Source organism: Stomoxys calcitrans, chromosome 3 (assembly GCF_963082655.1).
Source record: "Stomoxys calcitrans chromosome 3, idStoCalc2.1, whole genome shotgun sequence".
In the NCBI taxonomy this organism is placed as follows: Eukaryota; Metazoa; Arthropoda; class Insecta; order Diptera; family Muscidae; genus Stomoxys; species Stomoxys calcitrans.
The window spans coordinates 157,506,708-157,525,152 of record NC_081554.1 but is presented as its reverse complement, the minus strand read 5'-3'; the positions used below and the strand labels follow the sequence as shown (position 1 = coordinate 157,525,152).

The following is an 18,445-nucleotide window of genomic DNA, read 5'->3' as shown; positions in this document are numbered from 1 at the left end:
TAACATTAAATGATGATTTAGAAAGTTAAACCTAATATTTATCATATCCTGGTTTTTATAAAAATTGCTTAGAGATTGAGAAAGTAGAAGGTGTTTAGGTAAAAAGGCAATTTGCTCGTTAATTTTCTATACAGTATTAGCGGAGTTACTTTTCTCATATTCATTACTGCAGTCCGATTCAAATTAAAGTTCAATTATGATGGACTTTCTTTTTATTGCAAAATCAGAATGAAGTGCCACAGATCAACTAAACTAAATATTGAAGTTTTGACGACTTGGTACCCCATTTAAGTCGCCGGCAAAAGTAAGAGCCTAACCACAGCTGAAAATTTTGTCTTATGTTCTCCCAGGATTCGATAGCTTTTAACTTAATAGGCGGATTCGATATCAGACTTTTAGCTTAATAGGCGGATGTGGTAACCTCTTTGCCATGGTGGCTTACAATATTTCAGGACTGCTATACAAAAGCCAGCTGTATGCAGAGATATAGGGAGGAATAGCGCAAGTTCCACATAACTACTCGAAATATTCGTCTGAGACCCCATAAAGTATATATATTCTTGATCGTCGTGACATTTTATTTCGATATAGCCATGTCCGTCCGTCCGTCTGTCTGTCGAAAGCACGCTAACTTTCGAAGGAGCAAAGCTAGCCGATTGAAATTTAGCACAAATACTTCTTATTAGTGTAGGTCGGTTGGTATTGTAAATGGGCCATATCGGTCCATGTTTTGATATAAAGGGTGATTTTTTTGAGGTTAGGATTTTCATGCATTAGTATTTGACAGATCACGTGGGATTTCAGACATGGTGTCAAAGAGAAAGATGCTCAGTATGCTTTGACATTTCATCATGAATAGACTTACTAACGAGCAACGCTTGCAAATCATTGAATTTTATTACCAAAATCAGTGTTCGGTTCGAAATGTGTTCATTCACCGTAACGTTGCGTCCAACAGCATCTTTGAAAAAATACGGTCCAATGATTCCACCAGCGTACAAACCACACCAAACAGTGCATTTTTCGGGATGCATGGGCAGTTCTTGAACGGCTTCTGGTTGCTCTTCACTCCAAATGCGGCAATTTTGCTTATTTACGTAGCCATTCAACCAGAAATGAGCCTCATCGCTGAACGGTGAATGAACACATTTCGAACCGAACACTGATTTTGGTAATAAAATTCAATGATTTGCAAGCGTTGCTCGTTAGTAAGTCTATTCATGATGAAATGTCAAAGCATACTGAGCATCTTTCTCTTTGACACCATGTTTGAAATCCCACGTGATCTGTCAAATACTAATGCATGAAAATCCTAACCTCAAAAAAAATCACCCTTTAGCTACCATATAAACCGATCTTGGGTCTTGACTTCTTGAGCCTCTGGAGGGCGCAATTCTTATCCGGTTGGAATAAAGTTTTGCACGACCTGTTTCGCTATGACTTCCAACAACTGTGCCAAGTATGGTTCAAATCGGTTCATAACCTGATATAGCTGCCATATAAACCGATCTTGGGTCTTGACTTCTTGAGCCTATAGAGGGCGCAATTCTTATCCGATTGGAATGAAATTTTACAGGACATTTTTCGCTATGACTTCCAACTACTGTGCCAAGTATGGTTGAAATCGGTCCATAACCTGATTTAGCTGCCATATAAAGCGAACTGGGGACTTGACTTCTTGAGCTTCTAGAGGGCGCAATTCTTATTCGATTTAGCTGAAATTTTGCATGAAGTATTGTTCAAATAGGTTCGTAACCTTATATAGCTGCCATATAAACCGATCTGGGATCTTGACTTCTTGAGCCTCTATAGGTCGCAATTATTATCCAATGTGCCTGAAATTTTGTACGACGGATCCTCTGAATCGATCTATAGCCTGATACATCTCCCATATAAATCGATCTCTCTATTTTACTTCTTGAGCCCCCAAATTCTTATTCGAATCGACTGACATTTTACGCAGGTCTCCAATATATAATTGAATTGTGGTCCGTACCGGACCATATCGTGATATCGCTCTAATTGCAGAGCAAATCTTTTCTTTTTTTCCTAAAAAGAGATGCCGGGAAAAGAACTCGACAAATGCGATTCATGGTGGAGGGTATATAAGATTCGGCACGGCCGAACTTAGCACGCTTTTACTTGTTGTGAAATCATTTGGAGATGAGTATCCAAGGTTCGACCTGGTTGTTGTTGTAGCAGTGTGTTGTACACTGAGGTGGCAGCCCTTGCCAATGGAGGGATACATCGGGTCAATCCGCTATGTACAGCCAGCTGCCATGGGATTCGGCCTGGTCTTCAGATATTGCACCAATTCTCAAAATCATAGCTTTATATGTTTTAGGAGCCAATATTTTGATTTGATTCATAAAGGAGCCAATAAATCATGCAACCCTATCAAAATTCTCTTTAATTTCATTTACCCATCTTTTTAGATTTGAACAGAAATTTTTTTAAACATTTCCCATTAGGACTTCAGACTTGGCAAATTAAACATAGAATCTCTGTGAGTAATTTATGAGCCATTTTGGTATTCTCAACACCTTCATAAATAACAATTCCCACGCCAATTTTCACTGCCATTCTCAAATACAATTCCCAAATTCACTGCTAGCTTATTAGCACCAGCTGCTAATCGGCCATTCACCTTTTTCGGGAAAATAAAGGTCAATTTAATCAACATAAACTATTTGTTGGCCCAATTCTTAGCCAAAAAAAAAAAGTTTATTTAAAGCAGAGAAAATGTTCAAAAAAATTGCCAAGATAACAAAAAAGCACGCAAGCCATTGCCATCTTGGCAATGCTGCTGACGTTGAAGTTGGCGATGATGATGACGATCATAATGGCTTCTAATGATATTTCCTGCCTAAACATTTTGTGTTGATGTTTGTTGGCCTTCCGAGTATTTAATCTATGGCTAAAATGCCATAAAAATCATTTAAAATGCTAATATCCTTTAGTTTATAGACCCATTTCATTTTGACTTTAATTATTGTTATTGCCAAAGTTAACCATCTCCACGTTGGGACTGTGCTCTTAGTATCTGGCTGTCTGTCTGTCTGTCTTCTGGTCGTCTGACTATCAATTCTAGCCATGCAAGCTAGCAACTCCAAACTTGGCGCAATATACAAAGAAATTCAAAAGAAAATGTTGATGACCAAGATGATGGGGACGATGATGAGGCTGATGATGATGGGAGGGAAGTTAAATGGTAATATACAATTTGCTTCTAGTTTCTGTTACAAAACAAAATAGAAAGAAGGCCGTCAAACTGAAAACGCAGTGACTGCTCAAGACAAAAATACATTAAATGCCTTTGCTACATTGTTTTGCCAAGCAACAGCTATACTCAAGAAGAGCCAACATTCAAAGTTGCCTGGAACAAAAAAAATTGTGTATAGCCTTAAAGGCGTAAGCGCACTGGAGCAGCAGGCTGCTGACAAGAAGGGGCAAATCTAGACTTCTGTTCAATATCTTACTACCGGACTAACAACTATCTAATCAAAGTTTTCTGTTTGACACACAACTTCAGAAAGCCGCCTTGCATCTGGGGGAAATGTTCTTCTTGTAATTTCTCTCCAACGAAAAAAGAAGAAACTAAGGAGGAAGCAAAGAAGACTTGCAGATACTCTTTGTCGAGTGGAAAAAAGGTGGAAAATATCTTTTTATTATAAAGGAATCAGTTATATAGGAGTCGAATTGGTCCAAATTTTATATAACCTGTGTGTTGAATCTTCTTCCGCCATCTCGATTGGGTTTCTTCGCAGCGCTGCGGAGTTGGAGTCGAGCACTTTTGTCCGAAGTCGATATAACTATGTCGATTCTGGACAAACATATAAATGGAAGCTATATCCAAATCCTGTGACCTCTAGAGGCTCAAGAAGGCACGATCCCAGATCGGTTTATATGGCAGCTATATCAGGTTATGAACCGATTTGAACCATACTTGGCACAGTTTCTGGATATCATAACAGAAGACGTCGTGCAAAATTTCATTCCAATCGGATAAGAATTGCGCCCTCTAGAGGCTCAAGAAGTCAAGACCCAAGATCGGTTCATATGGAAGCTATATCAAAACATAAACCTATATTGGACAGATGTTGGAAGTCATAGCAAAATAATTTGTGCAAAATTTCATTCCAATCGGATAAGAATTGCGCCCTCTAGTGTCTCAAGAAGTCAAGACCCAAGATCGGTTTATATGGCAGCTATATCATGTTATTGACTGATTTGAACCGTACATGGCACAGTTGTTGGATATCATAACAGAAGATGTCGTGCAAAATTTCATTCCAATCGGATAAGAATTGCGACCTCTAGAGACTCAAGAAGTCAAGACCCAAGATCGGTTTATATGACAGCTTATCAGGTTATGTACTGATTTGAACCGTACATGGCACAGTTGTTGGATATCATAACAGAAGATGTCGTGCAAAATTTCATTCCAATCGGATAAGAATTGCGCCCTCTAGAGGCTCAAGAAGTCAAGACCCAAGATCGGTTAATATGGCAGCTATATCAAAACATGGACCGATATGGCCCATTTACAATCCAAACTGACCGACACTGATAGGAAGTATTGTACTTGTGCAAAATTTCAAGCGGATAGCTTTACTCCTTCGAAAGTTAGCGTGCTTTCGACAGACAGACGGACAGAAGGACATGGCAAGATCGATATAAAATGCCACGACGATCAAGATATAGTCCATCTTTGAACTTAACCTGCCTATGAACAAAAAAGAGTCTGTGCACAGTTTCAGCTCAATATTTCTCATTTTATAGACTAAAGCGTGACAGACAGACGGACAGACATGGCCAGATCATCTTAGATTTTTACGACGATCAAAAATACATCTACTTTATAGGGTCGGAAATGGATATTTCCATGTGTTGCAAACGGAATAACAAAATGAGCATAACCCCGTCCTTCGGTGGTGGGTATAAAAATGTTGTTAATAAAATTTAACAAAATTAAGAGCTAAGAATCGACTTTGGAACCGGTGTCGAGCAATCTTCCCCTAGTCGGAGTCGAGTAAAAATTGCTCGACTCCACAGCCTAGGCCTATACTTCGATCTGTTACCAACATAATGACTTAATTGCTATATCCCCCTTTCTATGGTAGTGTTTATAAAAAGAGTTTTCAAGTGATTCTTGGTGGTGGCTGTTTTCTATGGACATTTAATTTTGTTGCTGTGTTTTTGTTTTTTTTTTTTTTTTTTTAATTTTCATTGACGACTTTTAATGGGCTTTTGGAATTTGGTCTGGCTCCTGCCTTCTCTTGCCTGTTCTTGGGGAGAAATTGTCTGTTTGTTATACCCTCCACCATAAGATGGGGGGTATACTAATTTCGTCATTCTGTTTGTAACTACTCGAAATATTCGTCTGAGACCCCATAAAGTATATATATTCTTGATCGTCGTGACATTTTATGTCGATCTAGCCATGTCCGTCCGTCTGTCCGTCCGTCCGTCCGTCCGTCCGTCCGTCCGTCTGTCTGTCGAAAGCACGCTAACTTCCGAAGGAGTAAAGCTAGCCGCTTGAAATTTTGCACAAATACTTCTTATTAGTGTAGGTCGGTTGGTATTGCAAATGGGCCATATCGGTCCATGTTTTGATATAGCTGCCATATAAACCGATCTTGGGTCTTGACTTCTTGAGCCTCTAGCGTGCGCAATTCTTATCCGATCAGAATGAAATTTTGCACGACGTGTTTTGTTACGATATCCAACAACTGTGCCAAGTATGGTTCAAATCGGTTCATAACCTGATATAGTTGCCATATAAACCGATCTTGGGTCTTGAATTCTTGAGCCTCTAGAGTGCTCAATTCTTATCCGATTGAAATGAAATTTTACACGACGTGTTTTGTTATTATATCCAACAACAGTGCCAAGTATGGTTCAAATCGGTCCATAACCTGATATAGCTGCCATATAAACCGATCTTGGGTCTTGACTTCTTGACCCTCTGGAGGGCGCAATTCTTATCCGATTGGAATGGAATTTCGCACGACGTGTTTTGTTATGATACCCAACAACTGTGCCAAGTATGATTTAAATCGGTCCATAACGTGATATAGCTGCCATATAAACCGATCTTGGGTCTTGACTTCTTGAGCCTCTAGAGGGCACAATTCTTATCCGATTTGAATGAATTTTTGCACGAAGTATTTCGTTATGATATCCAACAACAGTGCCAAGTATGGTTCAAATCGGTCCATAACGTGATATAGCTGCCATATAAACCGATCTTGGGTCTTGACTTCTTGAGCCTCTAGAGGGCACAATTCTTATCCGATTTGAATGAATTTTTGCACGAAGTATTTCGTTATGATATCCAACAACTGTGCCAAGTATGGTTGAAATCGGTTCATAACCTGATATAGCTGTCATATAAACAGATCTGGGGATTTGACTTCTTGAGCTTCTAGAGGGCGCAATTCCTATCCGATTTGGCTGAAATTTTGTACGACGGATCTTCTCATGACAATCAACAAACGTGTTTATTATGTTCTGAATCGGTCTATAGCCCGATACAGATCCCATATAAATCGTTCGCTCTATTTTACTTCGTGAGCCCCAATGGGCGCAATTCTTATACGAATTGGCTGAAATTTTACACAGGTCTCCAACATATAATTTAATTGTGGTCCGAACCGGACCATATCTTGATATCGTTTTAATAGCAGAGCAACTCTTTTCTTATATCCTTTTTTGCCTAAGAAGAGATGCCGGGAAAAGAACTCGACAAATGCGATCCATGGTGGAGGGTATATAAGATTCGGCCCGGCCGAACTTAGCACGCTTTTACTTGTTTTTTTTTCATGCCATTTGTTGTGATGCCATCATGATCTTTAGGCAGCAAAAATCCCATTGAAGTTGATAGAGCAGCAGCCATTGACTCCAGCAAAACTATTCGCTTTTAAGGTAATGAAGACAGCAAGTGGTGGAGGAGGAGGAGGGAAAGTACTGGAGGCAAAGAAATAAAAAACAAACTGTCATTTAGTTAATCACATGGCCAAGATACTTTGGGCCCATGTTGTTCTATATACTTCCAGATCCCTGTCAGCCTGTTGGCTTTATCCACTCCACTATGTTTTATGCTACTTCTCCTTTTGCATTTGAGATTCGTTAACTATTTGTAAAGGAATTAATTTAAATTAAAGTTGGTTTGTTTTCCTTCCTCCTTCTCTCTCGCAAACAAAAAAAAAAAAAAAGCCAACGTTTGAAAGACTTTCAAAAAGGGCATCGCCAATGCCAGTGTTTGTTTCCATGGAAATGTCCAGCCACTTCAGGAGCCATGGGTAACATTTGAATGGCGACGATATACGTATTTATCTTAATTTAATTGAATGTTTATACGGGATTGGTTGAAGAATAAATGACTTTAGATCACGTTTTAACGTTGCTTCACTGTTTTCTTTTTTATGATGTTTACTCTTGGCTGACATAATGATGGCTATTTAAATGAAATTTAAAGTGGAGGTCCTACCATAAAACTGATATGTTGGAAATCAAGTTTCATTAGCGTTGGGCGTCTTCTTTATCATTTGCTTTTGGTATGAGGAAAACTAATGTTTTATTGTGTTGACACAATGTTAATTGATTTTTTTGTCGTTTTTCAAGCCTATTGGGGACTTCTTAATAGCTCAACGGCAGAGAAATATTGTACTTGGTCAAGAAGTTGGGATTAAAAGTTACTAGCACTTTGATAAAACAGCTTCAAAATGGTTTATGTCCCATTTTAGCTTAAACCAGGATTACTCGGAAACAAACTCTGGCAACAGTATTGAGTTTTCATCGTCTAACTGAAACGCTGCAGAAATAGAAAAAAAATCGGCTCCCAAAAACAAGACAGCAGGGGCCGATGGGTTACCAGTCACCACCTAAATGATACACATCTCTCTATACAAAACAGAGCAACAATGTTTTTATATGGGACAATGCATAGAGAATTCAAATGATAAATTTCAAGTCACATATGTGGACCAATCTACATAAAGGAGAATACTACAGTTTCAGAGAAAATGTTTTCATAGTGTAGTCGGGTGATGAGGACCACGTTCGTTGGAAACTTTGAGATTTAAAGAGATAGTAGCATGAAGAGAGGATAGAAATAGCTCCTACCAACGCGACGTTAGGAAAAATGGAAGAAATGGAAAAGGATTGGATACCTGAGACGACACTTGAGAACGAGTGCGACGCACTGCTGCCAGCGACACAATCTTGGATTGACTGTAAAATTGCAAATTTTGCCGATGAACATTTCACTGAGGAACGGGGGCAAACTTCTCACATATCAATGAGTGCAGTCCGATTCAAGTTTTTTTTTTAAGCTCAATGATAAGGGGCCTCCTTTTTATAGCCGAGTTCGAACGGCATGCCGCAGTGCGACACCTCTTGGAGAGAAGTTTTACATGGCATAGTACCTCACAAATGTTGCCAGCATTAGGAGGGGAAAACCACCGTTGAAAATTTTTTCTGATGGTCTCGCCAGGATTCGAACCCAGGCGTTCAGCGTCATAGGCGGAGATGCTAGCCTCTGCGCTACTGTGGCCTCCCTTGGATTGACTGTATTCTGGTATTACCATCTGAAAGATCATGTTACACAGATGTATTAAAGATAGAGAACATAGTGGGCCTGAGGGTCTACATTGAAAATCCAGGGACTGAGAACTTTCATCGACTGCCTGACCATATTACGATCTAGTAGAAGGAGATCCGAGATCCAGTAGAAGGAGATGGTGTGTTAATGCGAGAATCGCGAGTGTGAACCTCTTTAAGGACAGTAAACTGGCTACTAGCGCAATAACAAGACGGTAATATCACGAACAGTCTTGGAGTGGAAGATGAAGACTAACGACATCTATGAGGATGACAATGATCATCCGTCATTATTGGTCTATATATCCCGATTGCTGGTATTGGTAGTGGGGCGGTACCCATGGTATTCCACCCCATATGTGTGCAAACAAAATTTCGCTTATATCCCACTATTCATCTTCGAGATCTGGCGGTTTTGAAAATTTGGGGAGGGTCCACCCCTTTCAGATATCGAAGAATTAAGTACCCTATCTTAAACACGGGTCCATTCTACACCATGGAATAATACATAACAAACACACAATAATTGTTATACCCACCACCCGACCCTACAAGGTATATATATTCTTAATCGTCATAAAAATCTAAAACGATCTAGATATATCCGTCCGTCTGTCTGTCTGTCGAAATCAAGCTGCCGTCTTAAAAAAAAGATATTGGGCTGGAACTTTGCACAGATTCTTTTTTGTCCATAGACAGGTGATGGGCTAAGATGGGCTATATCGGATTATGTTTTGATATAGACCCCATATGAACCGATCTGCCGATTTATTATCCGACTTTGCTGAAATTTGAAACAGTGAGTTATATCTCGACATCCTAGTTCGATACGACTTAGAACGGTCAAGATTTCGATATAGCTGCCATATAGACCGATCTCTCGCTGTAAGGTCTTGGGCCCATTTATTGTCCGATTTCGTTGAAGTTTGGGACAGTAAGCTATGTTAGGCCTCTAAAAACATCCTTGTTTGATTTGGCCCAAATCGGTTCAGATTTGGATATAGCTGCCATACATACCGATCTCTTGATTTCAGGGTTTAGTCCCACACAAGGTGAATTTATTAACCGAGTTTGCCAAAATGAGTTGCGTTAGGCGCCTCGACATCCCACTTCAATACGGTCCAGATCGGTCCAGATTTGGATATATCTGCCATATGCACCAATCTCCCAATTTAAGTTCATCGGCCCATAATAGGCGCATTTATGGTTCGATTTCGCTTAAATTTGGGATAGCGAGTTGTGTTAGGTTACTTGACATCCCAGTTCAATACAGCCCATGTCAGTTCCGATTTGTAGGTAGGTAGATTTCGCTGAAATTTGATACACGGATAAAAGGTGATGAACGAGATGTGTTAGACCCTTTTTTAGACTTCATGCCCCTGTTCCTTAGTGGAATGTTCATGGGCAAAATTGCATTTGACTAAGATGGAGATCGGACTTATAGCTGATATGGGTTAATAAATAATGCATTTTTCACCGTATTATGACGAAAGGTATCTAATATGTATATCCGAGATTGGCATCCAAAGTTTGGCCCGGCCGAACTTAATGCCTTTTTATTTGCAAATTTTGCCTATGAACATTCCACTAAGGAACAGGGGCAAATTTCTCACATATCAATGAGTGCAGTTCGATTCATCGTTTTAAGCTCAATGATAAGGGGCCTCCTTTTTATAGCCGAGTCCGAACGGCGTGCAGCAGTGCGACACCTCTTTGGAGAGAAGTTTTGCATAGCATAATACCTCACAAATGTTGCCAGCATTGGGAGGGGAAAACAACCGCTGAAAATTCCTTCTGATGTTCTCGCCTGGATTCGAACCAAGGCGTTCAGCGTCATAGACCGACATGCTAACCTCTGCGCTACGGTGGCCTCCTTACGCCTTACATATAAGAAAATGTCGACTGATATATATGAATGTGAGGAAGGGACTTCAATGCGGCACAATATGCATAACTCAAGGGCAGACAAGCTTCTACGTGGTGGTAAGGGAAGTCGAGATGTGTCTCCAAGGCGTAGGCGATAGCGGCATTCCTGGATATTGAAGGGGAATTTGATCACGGGAAGTTATGGTCAATAGTCGCTTACCTTTACCTTACGAAGGTCCACCTGTAAATATCCCGGTGTACGGATTTTATGCTACCCGGCAGAATTATGAACACGGTCTTCCGTGATAAAATTGTCAGGAGGCGTGTGACACGAGCAATGGATCAATGAGAGGCATTCTCGACGATGCTCTGGAAGCGATTGATCAACAAAATCCTATTGGATCTCAACGCGTATGTGGGCAGTGCCGTGCTTCTGATCCGAAGCAAACTTCTAGCGACGATCAGCGAGATCATGGAAAATGGACAGAGACTATAGAAATGGGATTCGAGAAATTGACCTACCCAGGGAAGAAAAATACGTTATCGGATTTTAGACTTCCGATTATTCTGCAGTTATCCCCAATTGACAACTGTCCAGGAAATGGTTGAGCTAAAGCTGAGCGAACTTGCCATACAAAGAGAGAAGGGGTCCGGCTATGGTTTCATTCTGGATACTATGGATGCAGTGGTTAGACTGAGGACGGTCTATCAGGCACCGAAAACGATTCGAGATAAGATATTTAGGTTTCGTTCTTGCTAAAGAAAGGACTAGCAGGCGAATACAGTGTTTGAGGAGGATGAAAACCCTTTATTTGCGCCACCGTGGCGCAGATAGGCGGACATGCTAACCTCTGCGCCACTGTAGTCTCCCTCTTATTTGCTTTTTTCTGCAGTATGTAGATTACAACAAATGAAATCCCTGAATATCCATTCTTTAAGAGTTCAACTGGTCGAACTCCTTGAAAAGGCATTGCATAAGAATTATAAAATCTTGGACAAGAATCAGAAAGTCTCCGGAACTTCAGTAACAAGCCCGGGATCATTTAAAGTTCAACTGATTCTTGTCTTGATTTGAAGGAAAAAAATCAGGGTCATGTCTAATACTTAGAGAGTAAGAAAGCTTCTATAAATCAGCCAGACCATGATAAAGCTGCAAGGTTGGGAGTAGAACCACAGAGAGGTTAGCCGCTTGGTTCTCTTAAAGACTTTTAAAGGCCCTTGAACCCCTTAAAGACCCTTCTCATTATTATACCCACCATCGAAGGATGGGGGTATATTCATTTTGTCATTCCGTTTGCAACACATAAAAATATCCATTTCCGACCCTATAAAGTATATATATTCTTGATCAGCGTAAAAATCTAAGACGATCTAGACATGTCCGTCCGTCTGTCCGTCTGTCTGTTGAAATCACGCTACAGTCTTTACAAATGGAGGTATTGAGCTGAAACTTTGCACAGATTCTTTTTTTGTCCATAAGCATGTTAAGTTTGAAGATGGGCTATATCGGAATATATCCTGATATAGCCCCCATATAGACCGATCCGCCGATTTAGGGTCTTAGGCCAATAAAAGCCACATTTATTATCCGATTTTGCTGAAATTCGGGACAGTGAGTTGTGTTAGGCCCTTCGACATCCTTCATCAATTTGGCCCAGATCGGTCCAGATTTGGATATAGCTGCCATACAGACCGATCCTCCGACTTAGGGTCTAAGGCCCACAAAATCCAAACTTATTATCCGACTTCGCTGAAATTTGGGAAAGTGAGTTAAGTTAGGCCCTTCGACTTCCATCGTTAATTTGGCCCGGATCGGTTCAGATTTGGATATAGCTGCCATATAGACCGATCTCTCGATTTAAGGTTTTGGGCCCATAAAATGCGCATTTATTGCCCGATGTCGCCGCAATTTGGGACAGTGAGTTATGTTAGGCTCTTCGACGTCCTTCTTAAGATCGGCCCAGATTTGAATAAAGTGGCCATATAGACCGATCTCTCGATTTAAGGTTTTGGGCCCATAAAAGGGGCATTTATTGTCCGATTCCGCCGAAATTTGGGACAGTGCTTTGTGTTAGGCTCTTCGACATTTTTCTGCAACTTGACCCAAATCGGTCCAGATTTGGATATAGCTGCTATGTTGACCGATATCTCGATTTAAAGTGGTGGCCCCATAAAAGGTGCATTTATAATCCGATTTCAATGAAATTTGCAACAATGAATCATGTTAGGCTTTTCGACATCCGTGTCATATATGGTTCAGATCGGTTTATTTTTAGATATTGCTAGTGTACTTATTAGTATTTGGTCCAAATCGGAACATATTTTGATATAACTGCTATGGGACATAAGGTATGAAATTTTCACCGCATTTTGATGAAAGGTGGTTGACATATATAGGTGATGGGTATCCAAAGTTCGGGCCGGCCGAACTTAACGCCTTTTTACTTGTATTTATGACAGAATCTGCTAAATGCAATTCATTGTTTTCCATGTGGCCGAATTTTTACATTTAAATTTTTATGGTATTTTTTATAACTAAACAAAAACATTAACTTACCTCGCATGTTGTGGCCCCACAAAGCCTGTGTCATGGGCTGAGCTCGCTGTAATTTGAGCATCTGTGATTGTACCAGACTCCATGCCCAGGGGCATATTACATGTGGCTGTAACGATAGAAACAAACAAAGAGACATACTTAAGAAGCATTTCAAAACCATAAATCCCGAAAAAAAAAACAATAAAATAAAATTAATCCTAAAGAGAACATTCTTAATTAATTCCAACCTAGCGAACAAACAAACAGAAATTGTTAGAAAAAAAACCAAACCTCTCACCCAAAAAGAACACAACAATTAATTAGGAAAAAATTTACATGAAAGCACTAAATAAAAACTAAAATTCTTAAAATGTTCCTTCCCTATGAATGAGGGCAGTAAAGAGAATAAAAAAAAACCGTTTTGGTGTCTTCTAGCCTCCAAATCTTTCGAAAAGACATAAACATAAATTACATTGCTCTTCTATGCAACAAAATAGTGGAAAGCGGGGGCCATACACCGCCTTTGGCTGAAAGAAAATCAAGTGTTTCTTGTTTTTGTTTAAAAACTATGAAATTTTCATGTCAAATTTATCAAATTAACTGAAGCATTTATGAAAAATTTTCTTAGTTTGTGTTTTCCGTTTTTTTTTTTTTTTTTTTTTTTTTTGAGAGAGTATGTACCAACCCTATTTTCTTGAGTGTTGCGCCGACAGCGGCACTTGCCTGTCAATATTAAGATTTTCGTTGACCACTCTTATTTGGTGGCTGATTTCTTTCTTTTCGGGATGACACATGGTGTTATGTGCGTGCGTGAGTGCTGATCGTCCATTATGATTTTTTGGTTTTCTTTTTCTTCATTTCTCAAAACAAGGCATGTGTTTTGTTTTCGGCGGGAATTTTGTGGCATGACCATCTATAGCTGCGTGCTCAAAGTTGCAGTGCCATAAATGTTTTCTTTTTCTCGTGGATTTCCTTTCAAATCCATGTTGATCTCTGTTGCAGTTTATGTCATTGTCTACAAAGTGTTAAATATGCCTTGACGCTTTGGGGTCCCCCTAAATGAAATTGAAAGATAAAGAACTTGCATGCCAATTGTGGAAATAACTGCACGCAATGCCTTAAGGGGAATGAGTGTTAAATGAAATATGGCTCAAGAAGGTTAATTTGATTGCATGAAAAGCAAAACGCATTTTGAAAAAACCATTGAACTTAAATATAAATATCAGGGCTTCTAATTAGAGGAGTTCGGAGAAGAATGACCTGGATGATACTGATGGTGCTTTCGTAGAGCCTAATAACTTCGAAAGGTCAATATTAATTGTTCATTTGAGTTTAGATTAGGTTGAACAAGTAAAAAGGCATTAAGTTCGGCATGGCCGAACTTTGGATACCGACCACCTAGGGTATATATGTAAACCCCCTTTCGTCACAAATATAAGTCAGTATTGAATTTTGTATTTAAAATTTCAACAAGATATAAGTAAATGAAGCTTTTATGAGCTTCAGACCCTTAATCGCCATATCGGTCTATATGACAGCTATATTTAAATACAGTCCGATCTGAACCATATTCGGGTCAGATGGCGGGTGGCCTAAAACTACTTACTGTTTCAAATTTCAGCGAAATCGGAAAAAAATAAAGCTTTTACGGGCTTCAGACCCAGATCGGTCTATATGGCAGCTATATCTGCATATAGTCCGATCTGGACCATATTTGGGTCAGATGTCGTGAGGCCTTAAATAACCGACTGTTTCAAATTTCAGCAAAATTATAACAAAAAAAAAAAAAAAACAAGCAAAAGCGTAATAAGTTCGGCCGGGCCGAATCTTATGTACCCTCCACCATGGATCGCATTTGTCGAGTTCTTTTCCCGACATCTCTTCTTAGGCAAAAAAAGGATATAAGGAAAAATTTGATCTGCTATTAGAGCAATATCAAAATATGGTCCGGTTTGGACCACAATTAAATAGGATGGAATTTTCGCCGTCCTATCGATCGTTTCGCTGTTCCACAATATTGCATGCGCATGCGTCACCCACTCCCTTAACCCGGACTGCGTCGACCCGAAAGACTTCGGGTTGACCAAGTTTATTGACGGCAGGCGGATCGCCTAACACAAAAACACCAAGTAAAGAGGACATATTATTGGACTACGGCAACATGGTACTCAATTGAAAGATAATTCAGAGTAAATCAGAGAAATCTGATAAACAATTTCAGGGGAAAATTTAAAGGACCCACCCCACCTACAAAACATCACCAACCGGAAATATTTACTGATCGTGGCAATATGGGTAACAAATGGGAGTTATTTGAGAGCAAAGCACGACTTTGGCATCCACATTCTTGCCGAAATTTCAGAGGGGCGGTACCACTCTCAAAAAAGACCAAAATAGAAAGAAGGAGCAGCGTAGCGCGCCCGGTTAAACAATTTTTTTTATACCCTCCACTATAGGATGGGGAGACCCCATAAAGTAATTATATTCTTGATCGTCGCGACATTTTATGTCGATCTGGCCATATCCGTCCGTCTGTCCGTTCGTTCGTCTGTCTGTCGAAAGCACGCTAACTTTCGAAGGAGTAAAGCTAGCCGCTTAAAATTTTGCACAAATACTTCTTATTAGTGTAGGTCGGATGGGATTGTAAGTGGGCCATACCGGTCCATGTTTTGATATAGCTGTCATATAAACCGATTTCGGGTCTTGACTTCTTGAGCGTCTAGAGTGTGCAATTCTTATCCGATTGGAATTAAATTTTGCAAGACGTATTTTCTTATGATATCCAACAAATGTGCCAAGTATGGTACAAATCGGATGATAGCCTGATATAGCTGTCATATAAACCGATCTTGGGTTTTGACTTCTTGAGCCTCTAAAGGGCGCAATTCTTATCCGATTTGAATGAATTTTTGCACGAAGTATTTTATTATTACTTTCAAAAGCTGTGTCAAATAAGGCTCAAATCGGTTCATATACTGATATAGCTGCCATATAAACTGATCTGAGATCTTGACTTCTTGAGCCTCTAGAGGTCGCAATTATTATCCGATTTGCCAGAAATACGACGGATCCTCTTATGGCCATCAATATACGTGTTTAATATGGTCTGAATCGGTCTATAGCCCGACACAGCTCCCATATAAATCAATCTCTCTATTTTACTTCTTGAGCCCCCATAGGGCGCAATTCTTATTCGAGTTGGCTGACATTTTACACAGGTCTCCAACATATAATTTAATTGTGGTTCAAACCGGATCATATCTCGATATCGCTCTAATAGCAGAGCAAATCTTTTCTTATATCCTTTTTTGCCTAAGAAGAGATGCCGGAAAAAGAACTCGACAAATGGGATCTATGGTGGAGGTTATATAAGATTCGGCCCGGCCGAACTTAGCACGCTTTTACTTGTTTTTATTTAAAAATAAAAATTAAAATTTTCTACAACAACAAAATTTTTGGCACTGCTAAACACTCCTTAAATAATCACCAGTACTTATAAACCCTCCTCAATTTCATTATCTTCCATGCCTCTCTCTTGTTACCATAACACCAGCCATTCTATTTCCTATAACTCATGTTATGCAATTTATTTACCTTAGCATACTTTAAACTTTGCCAAATACTTTAGGACAATTTATTGATAGTCATTAATTTGCAGCATACTCAAAATATAATAAATTTTGCATTTTGTAAAACTACCTTCCCTAACATATCTACCCATTTTACCTAGTAACGATCTAGGGAAATCTTGATGCATAAATACTATCAACACAAAAAAGAAAAAAATCAAAAAAAAAAAAAGAAAAAAAAATGCAAATAACATTAAATCTAAACAGACTTTGACTTGTATGTCTGGCAAAACTCGAGTGTTGAAGCTAGACTAACTCAATGACTGACTAACTAACCAACCAACTGAGGCTGACGAATGTTGAATGGTTGAATTGGTTTCGGTATGTATGTTAACTGCCTTCCATGTAACTGTCTCAACCAATATGTTACGATATAATCATTTATTAAGAGCTAGGCAGGCAGAGAGACAGACAGACAGACAAATGGACAGACAGACACTCACAGAGACCTCTTGTTAAATCATTTCAATATAAAACTTATGTACGATATGTAAATTTTGCATCATTCAGCATTCAGTATCATGAAAAACGGGGGTTTGTCTAAGGACTTGGCAAACAAAAGAAGGCAAAAATTTAGGGATCCCAACAAAAGCCCCCAAAAGTGCTTGAACAGATGTGACTGATGTGATGAGTTTGAGGGGCAAGCAGCAGTTTATAGCAGCTAGAGGAACATGGTTTGCATGGCAGCTTACACATATCTCCCCAAAGCTAAGATGAGATGTGGCTGATGAGGTTAACTCCATTGAGTTGAACAAATTATGCACAGATATCATTGTAACCAATAAATATATTTTCCTTTGCCCCCTATTCCCCTCTCAAGAAAATTTCCAATCGCAGGGAAAGTCTATTAATTTTTTTTCTTTTTTTTTGTGAACAACCACAGCGGTTCCCAAACAGTAGTCGTATAGCAGAAATGATACTCAGCAACCATTCATGTGAGCCGCAATTGAACGTTTGACATGTTTCGCAAAAATATACATTAAGATTAGATGCGAACAGGGTTGCCAATGAGAATTAATAATTTATAAGGAAATTTTTATTAAAAAATGTCAAGAAATTTAGTTTTTTACTGAAAATTGGAAAGCAGAAGCATAGCAGAAAACTTAAAAACAAAATTATTTTCATTAACAAATTGCTGCACATTTTATTCCTATGTTTTATATTATTTGTATACCCACCACCATGGGAAGAGGGTATATTAATCTAGTCATTCCGTTTGTAACACCTCGAAATATTGATCTGGGACCTTGTAAAGTATGTACATTCTGCATCGTCTCGACATTCTGAACCGATCGAGCTATGTCCGCCCGTCTGTCGAAATCACGATAGCGGTAGAACGCTTAAAGCTGAAATTTTACATAGATACTTCTTATTCATGTAGATCGTTGGAGACTGCAAATGAGCCATATCGGATCAGATTTAGATATGGCCAACATTTATACCAATCCCCGGATTTGACTTCTTGAGCCCCTTCTTCTTTAATTGGCTATGACAGAACATTTGTTCCACTAGACACCAGCCGAACGTAAAACAGCGTTCCTAGCGTCTCGCTTTCTACGCTCATTTTATAATCTCTTACACAAAGTCTCGAGGTTGCTCCCACCACTTGATCTTTTCATCGAGCTCTTGGTCGTCCCGGTTTACGTGCACCACCTTGTTTGCCTACAAAAGACTTCTATGCTGGAGCTTCTTCATCCATTCTGACAACATGACCTTGCCAACGCAGCCGTTGTATTTTGATGCGTGTAACTATGCTATCGTCGTTGTACAGCTCATACTGCTCGTGGTTCATACGTCACGTATATTCTCC

General features: G+C 39.4%; 1 protein-coding gene across 2 annotated transcripts in view; it reads right to left on the bottom strand.

Moving 5' to 3' along the window:
* LOC106090654 (discoidin domain-containing receptor 2) overlaps positions 1-18,445 on the bottom strand; it is a 236,296-nt gene that overhangs the window by 112,990 nt on the left and 104,861 nt on the right. For both annotated transcript variants that reach the window (XM_059364305.1, XM_059364306.1), the window contains exon 3: positions 13,028-13,133. In XM_059364305.1, coding sequence (XP_059220288.1) covers positions 13,028-13,133 — 106 coding nt within the window. The remainder of the gene's footprint in view (positions 1-13,027; positions 13,134-18,445) is intronic.